Genomic DNA, 13,884 nt, shown 5'->3' on the forward strand with positions numbered 1-13,884 from the left:
ATATATATATATATATATATATATATAAAACAATAATCCCTAGTGTAATCTAATCTATACTTGGTTAAAATCAAATTTTGGTCTCAGTTTTTCCTTGAATCACAACCAACACATCATGATCAAGTCATTTAAGCATATTGTATACCTTCAATGTGTGCACAAATACTGTTTCGTACAAAACCTTCATTTTCATTCATCTGCATGGCACTTCTTCTTTCAGTATTTGTAGTGTGAAAGCTGTCAGTGTTCTCAGCACTAGCAGTAATGTATGGTAATGTATAGGAACATATGGATGACAGAGGCAGCACAGATAGACTCACCGTTTGAAGAGCGGCCCAGTCTTCCAGATGTTTGTGTTGCCCACGCAGCCTTTCGGAGGCTCGGTGATGTTCTCCTTCTCAAAGAGCTCCTGGATGGACTGTGCCACCACTGCCACGGCGTCGTAGATGTGCGCCGACTCGTTCTTTCCGTTGATCAGCTGGAGGCCGAGCAAGCCTGCCCAATCGACGATAGGACACGGCATTTTTTCGGTGCAAGACACATTAGAAAACAGTGACGTGTATGGAATTAGCAGAAAGCTTGCTTAGCAGACAGGATAGAAGAGGGGTGAAGACAGAGCACATTGAGTGATGTCACTGATGTGAAGAAGCTGGGACAGTAAGGAATGTGGCTTACCATCATACTCACACGTCAATGCGGACGAAGCACTTACAAATAAAACTCAAAGCGCAACAAATGCACGAGCATTCAAACCATTATGGATTACCACAACTCTCTATTGCATCATTTGTAGTCTACGGAAAGAAAGGACACACACTTAAAAGATGAGATCAAGCGTTAGACAAAGAGCACAATACAATGAGAAGAAGGTCACAGTGTTTAAAACCTTTAAACATCCACATGTTTAAACGTTTAAACACATCTAAGTACACCACACACACCGGTTTGCTGATGTAGATTGCAAAGTGTAATCATATCAAAAGAACAATTACATCGTCTATGAGTTAAAGACAGGAATGGAGTTTGGGGAGAAAGTACATACCATCTGGAGCTTCACTTAGAGCTTTACCAGACATCTCCCTTTCCCCCACCAGCCACACGTAACCAGAGCCGGTCATGTTGAGCTGGCGAGCTGCTTTGTAAATGGCCGCTGCCTCGTCCTCGCTGCGATTGGACAGAGATTTTCACTGCTGGCATCGTTCCAAACACTATCAAGCTGATGGCTGAGCTACAAACGCCGGAAGCGCCTTCTTGCATGCAGTGTGACATTTTGCGCAAAAATCGCCTACTGATCCAAAATGAATGTCAGATGGTATCACTGAATAACACAGATGGTAAAAGTGTTGTGTAGTAGTGTGAAAGTGTCGACGCTCTGCCAGATCGCTGGCATTTTCAAGTGTTGTGCTGACAATCGTTAAAGCGCACCAGAAAACAAATGATAACAAAGAATATACAAATATAAGAACGTATAGAACATAATACATAATAACATAATATAACAAATGACTTTGATTAACAGTCTTCGTATTCATATACAAATAAGAGGACGTCCTGTGTAGAGTACTGTTGTGGTGCAAACGTTTGCATACCCTTCGGATCAAATAAAGAGGACATCAGTAAGTGTATTGGGTTTTTACATTAGTAGGACAAACAGCACCATCAAATGCCTTTTTTTCTGAATCTAATATAATTATTCTCTAATAAGGTCTATGTCCTCCAACCTGTTCTCCAACCTCATGTCCTCAATATTCAGCTGCAATATTTGCATTGTACATACACTCACTGCCCAAATTAATTTAGAAACACCTGTGCATCTGCTCATTCGTGCAACTAACCAATGTTATGTACACGTTAAACATCAGAATGGGGATAAATGTGATCTGGTCTCCAATCCGCTTTCCAAACTGTCCAATTTTGGTGACCTGTAGCCACAGAGTCTTGAGCGTGGCTGACAGGAGTGGAACGTCTTCTCTTGTTGGAGCTCATTCGCCTCAAGGTTCAGCATGTTGTGCATTCTGGGATGCTTTTCTGTTCACCGTGGTTGTAAAGAGTGGTTATTTGAGTTACCATAGACTTCCTGTCAGCTCCAACCAGTTTGGCCTTTCTCCTGTTGTGTACTCAGACCAGCCCTTCTGGCACCAACAAACATTCCGCTGTTACAGAGATCACATTTTTTTGTCCATTCTGATGTTTGACGTGAACAGTAACCAAGGCTCTTGACCTGCCGCTGCATTCACGCCATGTCAGAATCACCGTAATTACTACATGACAACCTGGACGTTCTACTCACAGCTGTTCACGTCCTCGGACCCGGAATCATGCCGCTTCTATACGGCAAAATGAATCCGTGTGATATGATGTTGTTGACGACTGCAAAATACATACGTTGCATATGTCTTAAGTTTATTAAAAGATATATCATGCATTATTAAGTCATTAATAATAGTCAATTTTACGAATTATTACACGGAAATATTTTGAGTGTTTCCGCATGACATTGCATTGTCAGGTGGTACAAGTCAAAGCTCTCCCAAAAGTCCTAGTTTAACTACGTTAACTACTAAGTTGTAACTACGAGTTCTAGGAGAACGCTTTTTAAAAAATCGGAATCTCGTAATTACGACATGGTATGTAGGCAGATTGTATCTTGCGGGGCAGTGGTGGCTTAGCGGTTACGGCTCTGGGTTACTGATCACAAGGTCAGGGGTTCAAGCCACATCACTGCCAGGCTCTGGGTTATTGATCAGAAGATCGGGTGTTCAAGCCCAGGACTGCCAAGCTGGCACTCTTGGGCCCTTGAGCAAGGCCCTTAAACCTCTCTGCTGTATCATGGCTGACCCTGCACTCTGACCCCAACTTCCTGGCATGCTGGGGACATGCAAAGAAAAGAATTTCACTGTGCTATAATGTATACGTGACCAATAAAGACTCATTATCATTACCTGCATGATTGTATGCATATTGTGTTGCTGCCACATGATTGGATAATTGCATGAATGATCAGGTATACAGGTGTTTCTAATAAAGTCGCAGGTAAGTAGAATGATCAGATTCTATATGCTGTCTTCCATTTTTTTAAAAGATCAATCCTTTTCTCCAACAAACCTTTTCTCTCAGCTGTATGGTTGTTTAACCTACACTCTCTAACAACACTGACATGGTTGATAATGTGTTAGGAGGATTGGATGGTCTCACCTGGCAGACAGGATGATGACTCTGGCCTCCAGCTCTCTGGCCTCCTGGAGCAGTGCAGTCAGATTTGTGTCTTGGCTGAACAAGAGCACTTTCTCTGCCTGGGATTAGGACACAACATCAGTCAAGTCGTTGACTCATCACCAACCTGAACCATGCTCTGTTCAGCGTTCTCACATCTTTTTTTTTCTCTCACATTTTTTCTCATTTTTTTTCAAAGGGAATTGGGAAAAAATGGATTAAAAAAAGGTTTCCGTGACAATCTGATTAAACTGAAAAAAAGTAAGCTTGGCGGAGGAAAAATAGTTTTGCATTGTTTTCGCATGCAAACTGAAGGGAAACAAGACTCCAAGGAAGAGCGTGCATGTTAGAGGAAAAGGGAGAAGAAGATTGATGCAACCGGAAAGCAAAAACCGGGTGGAGGAAAGGGAGCAGGGTGGTCATGGTGGCTTCTTTCCCAAAAGTAAAAACAACAAAAAAAAAGGCAGTAATGCTGCAGAAAGGTGGGAGTAACATCTGGATTGTGCCTGTCCCACACGACCAGATCTCCACGCACTGTGTCAAAAGAATAGACTTGCAAATCTTGCTGGCTTCAGTACATGCAATTCCTTTACACAAAAATAAAAAAGTGGGAGGTAAAGGGAGCGATTCTGTTGTTGAAATTATACGTTTTCAAATAAATAAATAAATAATCAAATAAATAAACAACCCATTCTCGATTGAAACCATAAAAAAAAAAAAAAATAGACGTGCTAGCAGGTAAAGAATCTCTGGAATCTGGTTGTTGATTTTTTTTTCTTTCTTTTTTTTTCTTTTTCTTTTTTTTTTTTTGGACTGGTTTCTAGTTGCTACGTTCAGATAACTGTTGGGCGGCGTGCATTGACCATGCAAATATACCTTGGGTCCTCGCTTGTTGTCATAGGACAGTTGGTCGAGGTTTTCATAGTTCCTGTTTTTACTCTGATGAATAATGTGCACAGAGAAAATATGCAGACACAGAAGAATATTATAAACAGGTATAAATGGTGTGCAGTAAAGCATTCCAACAAATCTCCACTTTTCTGCTTCAAACTGGGAAACTCTAATCCTGGGGCTTGCAAAAAATATAAACATAACTACAGAGAGCACATAATTAGAATCTTTTATCAATGTCACAGTGGGTGTATGGGAAAACATCTTTCCCATACACAGGTATTTAAAAAAAATCCTTTTAAAGGACAGAATAGTTGCCTCTAATCTAGCCTCGTTTTCTAATTAAAAAACGCATAGCAGCGCCACGGTTTAATATCTCAGCGCTGTCGAATGCTCGAATCTTGAATGACCGTTGATTAATTTCCTATAACAGCGGCTCTGACAGTAGTTCTTATATTAATGTGCTCATTCTAAGACATTACTGTTTCTATAGTAACATCTATAGACAGGGGCTTGTATGGTGGACGTTCCACATAAACGGATAAAAAACAATCCCTCCAGGATAATTTCCAGGGAAATTAAAGCAAAACACCGCAATAATTAGAGGAGCTTGCAGTTTTTCACAATTACCACAGATTTTATGCAGATTTGGGCTGAGACGTGTCATGTGATGTCATTACAACATCATTCAGGCGAAACCCTCTTTGATTCACGTGCGTCGAACATGAGTACAGCTAAAAGGTCTCAATTACCAACAAACATCACTAGAAAAGACCGTGCAGAACAATTTTGTGTGGTTGCAAAAAAAAAAAAAACTCGTCGCAAATTTTGAAAAAAGCTGCAGCAAAATCACAAAAAATACTCTATGAAAAAGTGTGCAATATATATGGCGACATTTCTGTGAGGAGATGTCTATTTAGTATTTTTGGAAGGAGTCTCCAGTGTCAGCGCTTTGTAACAGCCAAAGATACATTTACGGCATCTGGCAGACACCATTATCAAGAGCGACTTACATTCATTCTCATTTTTTTTTTATACAACTGGGCAGTTGAGGGTTAAGGGAGTGTGTGCTCGCTTGGTAGTGCTGGGATTTGAACTCACAACCTCCTAATCAGTAGTCCAAGACCTCAACCACTGAGTTATCAAGAGATAAAGCTGCAAAGTATTCAGACATGGGAAAATCTTCAGAGCGGAGGAATTTCCGCATTGCGGTGTCTCAGTAATATGACAAGCTTTTTGTACTTTTTGTCTTAAGAGAAAGCATTGAGAGGCTGGTGAGGGAACAAGCTGCTATAAATGTATGTAAAAACAAGCATTTGTCCTGTTCAAGGACATTCTACAAAATTAAATGTAATTATAAATGGACAAAAATTGTGTAGTGTTTTTCAAAAAATAAAATTGCATAATTATTGGCTAATTGTTGTGGAGTAAGAGAAATAAAACACTTCAAGATGTACTCTTATTGGAAACGAATCCATCTCATGATGGTAGTCGTAACTCCGTGTTGCATCAGGCCACACCACAGCACACTGTTATTGATTATTTTCCTAAAATACCACACCCCAAAAGGGGTTTATTCCTTACATAGTTGTGTGTCGTACTCTATTTTAGCTATGATGCCTATTTAAAAGACTATTTCAATATAATAATCTGCCTTGGATAGTAATCATACACAAAACAGCCATTATATCTATTTCCTTACAAGCCTAAAGCAAAAAAAAAAATAAAAAAATAAAAAGCTTTCTCGACTCACGCTTATCACTGCAACAACTAGGAGATCTGCGGAAGTAGAGACAACTCAGAGTGCTTAATCAAGACGAACGAGTCTCCATATTTCTCAGCCGCAGACGAACTTTATCAACTCTACACTTCACGGCTCCAGATGTACATATCTCTGCTGTAGCAGTCCTCCGTATTTCATGCATTTAAATGGGAAATACTGAGGAGCGTTTAGAGCTGCAGCCGTGCCTGACGGTCTAGTGCTTTAAATATGCGCATTCTGCCTAAGCCAAGAGAGATAGGAGGAGAAATGTGTGCACTGACAGGTTTATTCCAAGTTAGAGATTATGACCAGATAATAATCAGCGTTGATTATTGTAACAACACTTTGAATAAATTTGTTTGAAAGCTGTAAAAACTTGACAAGTATTCATTTATTTTCCAAGCACTCCCTTAATTTGAGTTTGAAATCCCAGAAATTGAGCCAGATACTGTTTATCTTAATAATATTAATTTTATATATACATATAATACTGTAAAGAGCAGTAAACAGAAATAAATGAAACAAAGTCGATATTTGGTGTGTCGACCATTTAAAAAAATATATATATATTAGTAGTTTCAGGAACAATCAGTGCAGTTTTATAAGGAAATGAGCTGCAAGTTTTATTGAGCATCTTACAGAACCAATCACGGCTTTTCTGTAGATTTTGACACGCTTCGTTTTTTTGCAGCAAACCCCAGCAGCCTTCATTATGTTTTTCATCTGAAAAGTGTCTCTTACCACTTAATATGCTGCTTTCCTTTACTGACATACAAACATTTTTCTGTAACAGTTAATTTTGTGCTAGAAAACTAATGTTTGGGAATCTAAAATGTTTTTTTTTTATATACTGACTTGATAATGCAAAAGTCATAAAATAAAAAAAAAATCTATAACAAAGTTTGTAGTAAATAAATAAATAAATAGGGTGCCTAAAACTTCTGCACAGTACTGTATATAAATATAATCTCATAACGAGAAATATTACATTTACCTATACTCAAGATATATCATTTTGTGCAATAACAAAAAGCAATATGTTATGTTTATATGATTTGCATAAAAGGCTGCATGTTCACTGCTCCTAAAAAAAGAATGATCCCAGCTTATTATTTAGTTATTTATTTTAAAGCATATTATTCGGTCATGACAGTAAAAACTGAGAATGAGGAATGTACGTAGGTCTAGAGTTCATCACTAAAGTAATACTAATATTTAATAATAAACGAATATGACGACAGCACAAAGCGTAGCGTCTAGTGAAGATCAGACTGCACTCTCTCTTGAGCTTCGGCTCCCCGATGATAATTTGGGAACTGAATTAGAGGCAGAATTTTAAAGGAGCAGGGCTTGAGGCTGCCATTACTACAAATGACATTATAATGACATTGAAGTTATTCTAAATATACGCACGGGGTGACAACACAGACACACCGACCCCGTTTCTGAAGCAACCAGGTTGTAGATTTAAATGGCTATGACTGCACTGTGTTATTGCGATGCACTCCGACAAGCAAATAAACAAGAACAATCCTCCTCGGTTAGAGGCTGAAAGGCGACTGACATCCAGCCATTAGTTTTCTCAGAGAGAAGAGCTCTAAGGGAAAACATATCCCACACGTTACACCTACACATCTCTGGTCTTTCCGCGCACTGTAATTAAACCCTCCCGCTATTGATTTTTTGCACAGCCCCAGGTTAAGTCCCTCATTTTGCTCCTTGTTGTGGATCGAGAGACACGTAGGAGAATCTGACTATGGCAAAAAGCAATGTGAGATGAGTAGAAAAAGTACAAAGTTTTGCAGATAAACCACTTAAGACGCTGCTGATGCCTCTGGCATAAATAATGTTAGCCAACGAAAAGAAATGTGTTTACACAAACAGAAAAAGGAAACAGTTAACATACATAGAGGACCTCTGAGGTGCCGGTTACAGGAACACACGCAGACACAAAACAATCTGTGCGCACGCTGGAGGAAGCGACCGAGCGGCCGAGGGTCTCTCACCTTCGTCTCCCTCTCCTCCAGGAGCGTCTCCAGTTTCTTCTGAGCCGCGCGGCCCTCGTGGTCATCGCTCACGATCAGGATGATGTGATTCCAGCGGAACTCGCGCATCATGTCAAACCACACCTGGGCCTGGTGGGAGTAAGGAGGCACCGTGCGCAAGAATGACAGATGGATGCTCTGAGGAAAAAAAATGAGCAAGTGACTCTCAAGAGGACAAACTGTACTTCATTTTTACTTCAAGTCCAGGTTCCTGTCATTTCTCGTTCAACAAGACACAAGCGCTACCCATGGAGAATAATCACACAAATCACACAAATCACTTTATACTGTGTTCAGTTTTCAGCTTCACGTGTTTTCACATGCTTGATTCATTTGTTTTCACGTGTGATTTTGTACATGATGAACTTCAATCATGATTCACTCATGATTTGTTACATGATTCTTTTATTTTACATGCGATTCTTCACAAGTGATTCATTTACTTACTTATGTTCATTTTTCCCATATACAGAGGCCTCCACTACTATTGGCACTTTTTGTGAATATGAGCAAAGAAGGCTGTGAAAAATTATCTTCATTGTTGAACTTTTTATTCAAAAAATTCACAAAAATACTCTGCTCTCATCGATATCAAACAATTGCGAACAAAACACAGATTTATCCAAAAAAAAAAATCTTTGTTTAATATATACTTGTGCAACAATTATTGGCACCTCTGTGAATTCATATGAGAAAAATACATTTACGTATATTCCCGGTGATATTTTCCATTTTTTAGTACACCTGCGTGACTAGGAACAGGAAATTGTTCAACCATGACTTCCGGTTTCACGGGGGTATAAGTATGAGGTAACACATATGCCAAATTCCCTTAGTCATTCATAACAATGGGTAAGACCAAGGAATATAGCTGTGATGTGTGGCAAAAGGTTATATGTTCAGGACATAACATTTGCACATGTGAAATACATTTAAGGGACTTAAGGGATACAGCCGGAGTGTGTGAGTCAATCTCAACAGTTTTAGCTCATTTGTAAAACTAAGATACTCGGCTCATATCCAATAAATCTGCCTTCTGGGTGACTAGTGGCTTTTTGCGTATTAGAGGAAGCTTGGTAGCTGTCGTGCAGTAGGGAAGAATTAAATTGTAGGCAGTGAAGTTGATACAAACATAATACGGCTAACTGACTTGGCTGCAAGAACGCACACATTTTTAAAAAAGTTTTAATGTCATTTTCTCGAGGAAATGTTTTGCCGGCCACTTTAATGGGAACATCTGCACACTTAGTCAATCAGCCGATCCAGGCAACAGCGAGCACAATGCGTAAAATCATTCAGGTACACGGTAAGAGCGTCAGTTAACATCAGAATGGGAACTGCTGCGCACCGGGTGTTTTTTTGTTTGTTTGCTTGTTTGTTTTTCACACCATTCTGTGTAAATTATAAAAGGGTGTTGTGTTTGAAAATCCCAGAAGATTTCAGAAGCCGTTTCGGAAATACTCAACTCTACCTGTCTGGGCAAAACTTTTTTTATGTCTGAGAAAACTTTTATTATTTTCTCCACATTCTGATGTTTGAACATGAACTGAAGGTCCGAAATTAAACAATTTTATGCACTGCATGCTGCCACATGATTGTCTGATAATTATGTGCAAAGGGTATATTTTACATGTTGAATAGATGCATTTATTCTACAGGGCTCTGTATAATACACAGATTAGTGTGCCTCATAAAGATTGCAGTTATATTTTAAAGCAAATAATTACAAACTAGCATCAGGCAAAACTGTGATCTTATTAACCCTTTAAACTTCCATACTCACATTCTAGCAGCTATTCTAGTAGCTACACATTAGTTTCACTGTATTCATGAACAATTCAGTGTAGTTGCTGGATAATATGATTTAAGACAGTGAGAGTTAAACTGAAATAATTGCAATTGTAAAATAATCCCCTTCTGTCTCTACTCACACGCTACTCTAATATAATGCACACAGATGCCTGGTTTTCATTTGTTATCACATGAAAGATGACGAACCTTTACAAGAAACAAAGACGAGTACAGACTATGTGGTTTTAAATTTCAGTACACTGTTTAGTACTGAATATTTCTTTCTTCTTTGTTTAAAATAAAAAAAATAATAAAAATAGGATTTGGATATGCAAGCCAAATCAGGCACATGTAAAAAGAAAACAGTACTGACAGCATTTTAGACATGGACAGCAGAACGCTGGACTGGAGGATTTTCATGGTTGGGTTTTTTTGTTTTTGTTCAAGCTCACCTTGTCTGAGTAGATGGACATGCGGGTGGTCAGTCCCACTACAGGTATGCGATAGAATCCAGCTGTGTAGGACACTGGGGTCGGCGTTAGATGGTCATTGGACTGGGGAGGATGACTAACCAAAATGGCATAGACCTGAGAATGGAGGGGGAACAGATGCAAAATATAAAGACATCAACATAAACCATTTCACATCTTGGCTGAAACAAAAGAAAAGGGATGCTATAGGAAAATAGCCTGTTTTTTCTTATTTGCACATGGTATCTCAAGTAATATCTTGAGAAGAGACTGGACAGAGAGAGAGAGAGAGAGAGAGAGAGAGAGAGAGAGAGAGAGAGAGACAGAGAGAGAAAGAGAGACAGAGAGAGAAAGAAAGAGAGCGAGAGAGACAGAGAGAGAAAGAGACAACTGGTATGTTAATCTTCTTTGATGTTTTGGAGGCTGCAGTCTCTCTCCCCTTCTCTCTCTCTCTCTTTCACTCAGTGTCTCTTCACCAGAACAAAGCAGCTGTTATCCGGAGGGCTGACGCCATGTTGGCCTCATTTCATGTTCAAAGCGACCGGTCGGCTCATGGTGACCACTTTTGGTGTTCACAAAATCACGTCCACAATGTTGAATTAACTATAGTGCTGTGTTTGTGTGCGTATGTGTGTGTGTGTGCGTATGTGTATGTGTGTGTATGTGTGTGTGTATGTGCGTGTGTGTATGTGTGTGTGTGTGTGTGTGTTCGTGCGTGTGTGTATGTGTGTGTACGTGCGTGTGTACGTGCGTGTGTGTATGTATGTGTGTGTGTGTGTGTGTATGTGCGTGTGTGCGCGTGTGTGCATGTGTGCGTGTGTATATGTGTGTGTGTGTGTGTGTGTGTGTGTGTGTGTGCGTGCACTGAATGTTAATCATTCCCAAACGGGGATAAAATCATGGCATCACTGCTCATGATCGGTCTGTAAATGAAGAAAAAAATTAATGCAACTCTCACTATTTAGATTTGAAAACTAAACAACAATCATTAAACGCTCACTAACACCTGCTGTGTTCCAAACAGAGTGTCCACTATTCCCCTACTATACAGACAGACAGACAGACAGACAGACAGATAGATAGATAGATAGATAGATAGATAGATAGATAGATAGATAGATAGATGGACACACAGACAGACAGATAGATAGATAGATAGACAGATAGATAGATAGATAGATAGATAGATAGATAGATAGATAGATAGATAGATAGATAGACAGACAAACAAACAAATCAGGTGTCAGAGAATTGCCTTTTTTTATATATATAAAAAATAATATGCCTAAAACATATTTATTGTTCAATATTAAGATTCTTAATTGTCAAAGAAAAAAAATGGCATTAATTTCCCATAATTCTATCAAAAGTACTATTTGCTTGGGCTGTTATCTCTCTATATTTTTTAAATAGCACCCCTCATTCCTTTGCGTAATGCGCACCCAAGTGCGTTTTGTGTGCACTCAGATTCCACAGGTAGACACAATAACAAGCCCAACAAAACAGTACTCATTATAGCTCCACGGTATATTTGTGCGTTTTTTGGTGCGCACATCTGAGCTGGGTTTCTGTACCTGGTTTGAGATGAGATCCTCACACACGGACAGTGCCATCTGAATGGCGTTGGGTTTGTGAGTGACGGAGATCGCGTTCATCTTGAACTTGTCTTTGCCGTAGATGTTGTTGGCCTGGGTCACCGCGTCCTTGAACACCTGTTCGTAGCGCTTCTGGCTCAACACGGCGCCGATGTTGACGATCTTGGGCTCGCAGCCGCCCCGTGCGCACGAGCAAGACACGAGGAAGGCGAAGAGAACCAGACGCATGTTTGCCGTCTGCCTCTGGATCCGCGCGGATCAGCGAGCTGTCCTGCACAGGCTCCGTCGATCAGACAGCCTAATGGACCCGGGTTCCTAATGATGGAGAACTTATCAAGCACAGGAATGCGATCACATCGATCTGATTAGGTATGTTTAGGGATGTGGATGGTTTCTCAGTCTCTTTTTTTGATGATCAGGTAAAGCTGTATTAAAAAATAAACTCGCCTTGGAATGGTGACGCTCCTGTTGATATTTCCCTCAAAGATTCATGCTCCTCCAATAAGCAGCCAAAAAAATCACAATCAGGAATATATATGTGATTTAGAAAAGTCCAGAGCGTTGGTGTAATCGGTTTAATTTTCCCCCTTTAAAAAAATCCTCTATTTCCCAGTTTTTGGCGTGGCTCCATTCGAGTCTGGTGACCTGAGGCTCGCCGCGATCTCCGCTGTCCTTGGTGCTGAACGCGTGCGCGTTCTCGGATGCGCGCTCCCGCTCAGATTCTGCCTGATTAATGTGTGCGCTTTATAAATGAGAATCCCAACAGCTTTGCTGCTTACCAGTGTGTGTGTGTGTGTGTGTGTGTGTGTGTGTGTGTGTGTGTGTGTGTGTCTGTGTGCGTGTGTGTGTCACACTGGTATCATTAAGATATTTTCTCTAGCCTATTAATTTCTTATTATCCTATCATTGTTAGAATATCTTCCTTCATTTCATCAATAGGTTCAATAATTTCCCATCTATTTCCTAGCAACGTCAGCTCATGCAATGGCTAGTTCCGTCAGTAGATCATGTATGTCAGGCTCAGGGTTCAAGTCAACATATCTAAAGCTTGCTTTATTGTTTAACAAGACCCAGCATCCCTGGAACACCTTCTATCCATCAGCTTTGTGCTTCATTTAATCTGCCATTCATGCCAATAAATCAGGCAATGCTCTTTTTCATTTCCTAGCAGTTATCTTTCATCAGGGACATTATGGATGGACGTGCCTTTTTTTTCTTATTCTTCTTCTTTTTTTTTAACACCAGCAGTGAAGGAGGCTTCTTCTTACGGATAATCAATAAAAGCCATGCTCAGTCCATCACTCGGTGCGAGAACGCGGATGCTGCGGTAGCGCGCAAAAAAAAATCACCGAGACCCTCGTTACCAAGGAAACAAGCATCTCTCTCTCTCTCTCTCTCTCTCTCTCAACCAGCCTAACTTAGTATTATGAATCAGCTTTTGGTCCTGATAAAAAAGGGCAGGTTTAGTGTTTCAGGCATTTGAAATGTACCATCTTTAAATCTACTTTTAATAAAAAATAAATAAACAAACAACAATTAATTTGTAATCAATTGCCATAGAGGATTTTTAAAAATGCTTCTTTTGGTTGTTGCAATTTCATTACATCAGTAGTTACTCGTGGTTTGGGAATGCATCACCTACAACCACAACCACAGAGAGAAAAATCTAATGAAAGTCAGACATGGATGGAATTTTTCAATCCTTCATCCCGCAATCCCTTGGTACAGCAATAATCCACAAAACACCAACTGTCAGCCATTCTGTCCTCCAAGCCTCATTTATTCCCTGATTGCATAATCAATACTGACAATTGTACTGTATACGGATGAGATATTGGGAATACTGTTCACGCAAGATAAAGTGCACGTGCACAGATGGAAGGTAGATTAGTCATACGAAAGAAGTGTGCACGTGTGCTTGTGTACTGCATGTTAGTTACGGAGGGGTGAAGAGCCTGGCACGAGTAGGGCTGTAAATGCACAGTGCGCATCCAAGGCTATCACTTAGCCTTTTTCTTCCACTTCATTATCCACTGAGACTGGTCTCCCTGAATCACTCATTTGGATTCTTTTTTTCCTTTCTTTCTAAGACCCCTCCAGAAGAAACCGAAGCGAGG

At 39.9% G+C, this 13,884-nt stretch overlaps 1 protein-coding gene across 4 annotated transcripts in view; it reads right to left on the reverse strand.

Moving 5' to 3' along the window:
- grin1b (glutamate receptor, ionotropic, N-methyl D-aspartate 1b) overlaps window positions 1-12,498 on the reverse strand; it is a 34,332-nt gene extending 21,834 nt beyond the window's left edge. Inside the window, exons 1-7 of one of the 4 annotated variants that reach the window (XM_047149956.2) lie at window positions 11,747-12,498; window positions 10,155-10,289; window positions 7,873-8,049; window positions 4,090-4,152; window positions 3,196-3,293; window positions 1,043-1,164; window positions 321-495 (exon numbers count right to left, since the gene is read on the reverse strand). In XM_047149956.2, coding sequence (XP_047005912.1) covers window positions 321-495; window positions 1,043-1,164; window positions 3,196-3,293; window positions 4,090-4,152; window positions 7,873-8,049; window positions 10,155-10,289; window positions 11,747-11,995 — 1,019 coding nt within the window. In that variant the 5' untranslated portion in view covers window positions 11,996-12,498. The remainder of the gene's footprint in view (window positions 1-320; window positions 496-1,042; window positions 1,165-3,195; window positions 3,294-4,089; window positions 4,153-7,872; window positions 8,050-10,154; window positions 10,290-11,746) is intronic. The other 3 variants (XM_047149958.2, XM_047149957.2, XM_053674618.1) reach the window with 3 other exon arrangements.
- Between the last annotated feature and the right edge of the window lie 1,386 nt (window positions 12,499-13,884).

Source organism: Ictalurus punctatus, chromosome 22, assembly GCF_001660625.3.
Source record: "Ictalurus punctatus breed USDA103 chromosome 22, Coco_2.0, whole genome shotgun sequence".
Classification (NCBI taxonomy): Eukaryota; Metazoa; Chordata; class Actinopteri; order Siluriformes; family Ictaluridae; genus Ictalurus; species Ictalurus punctatus.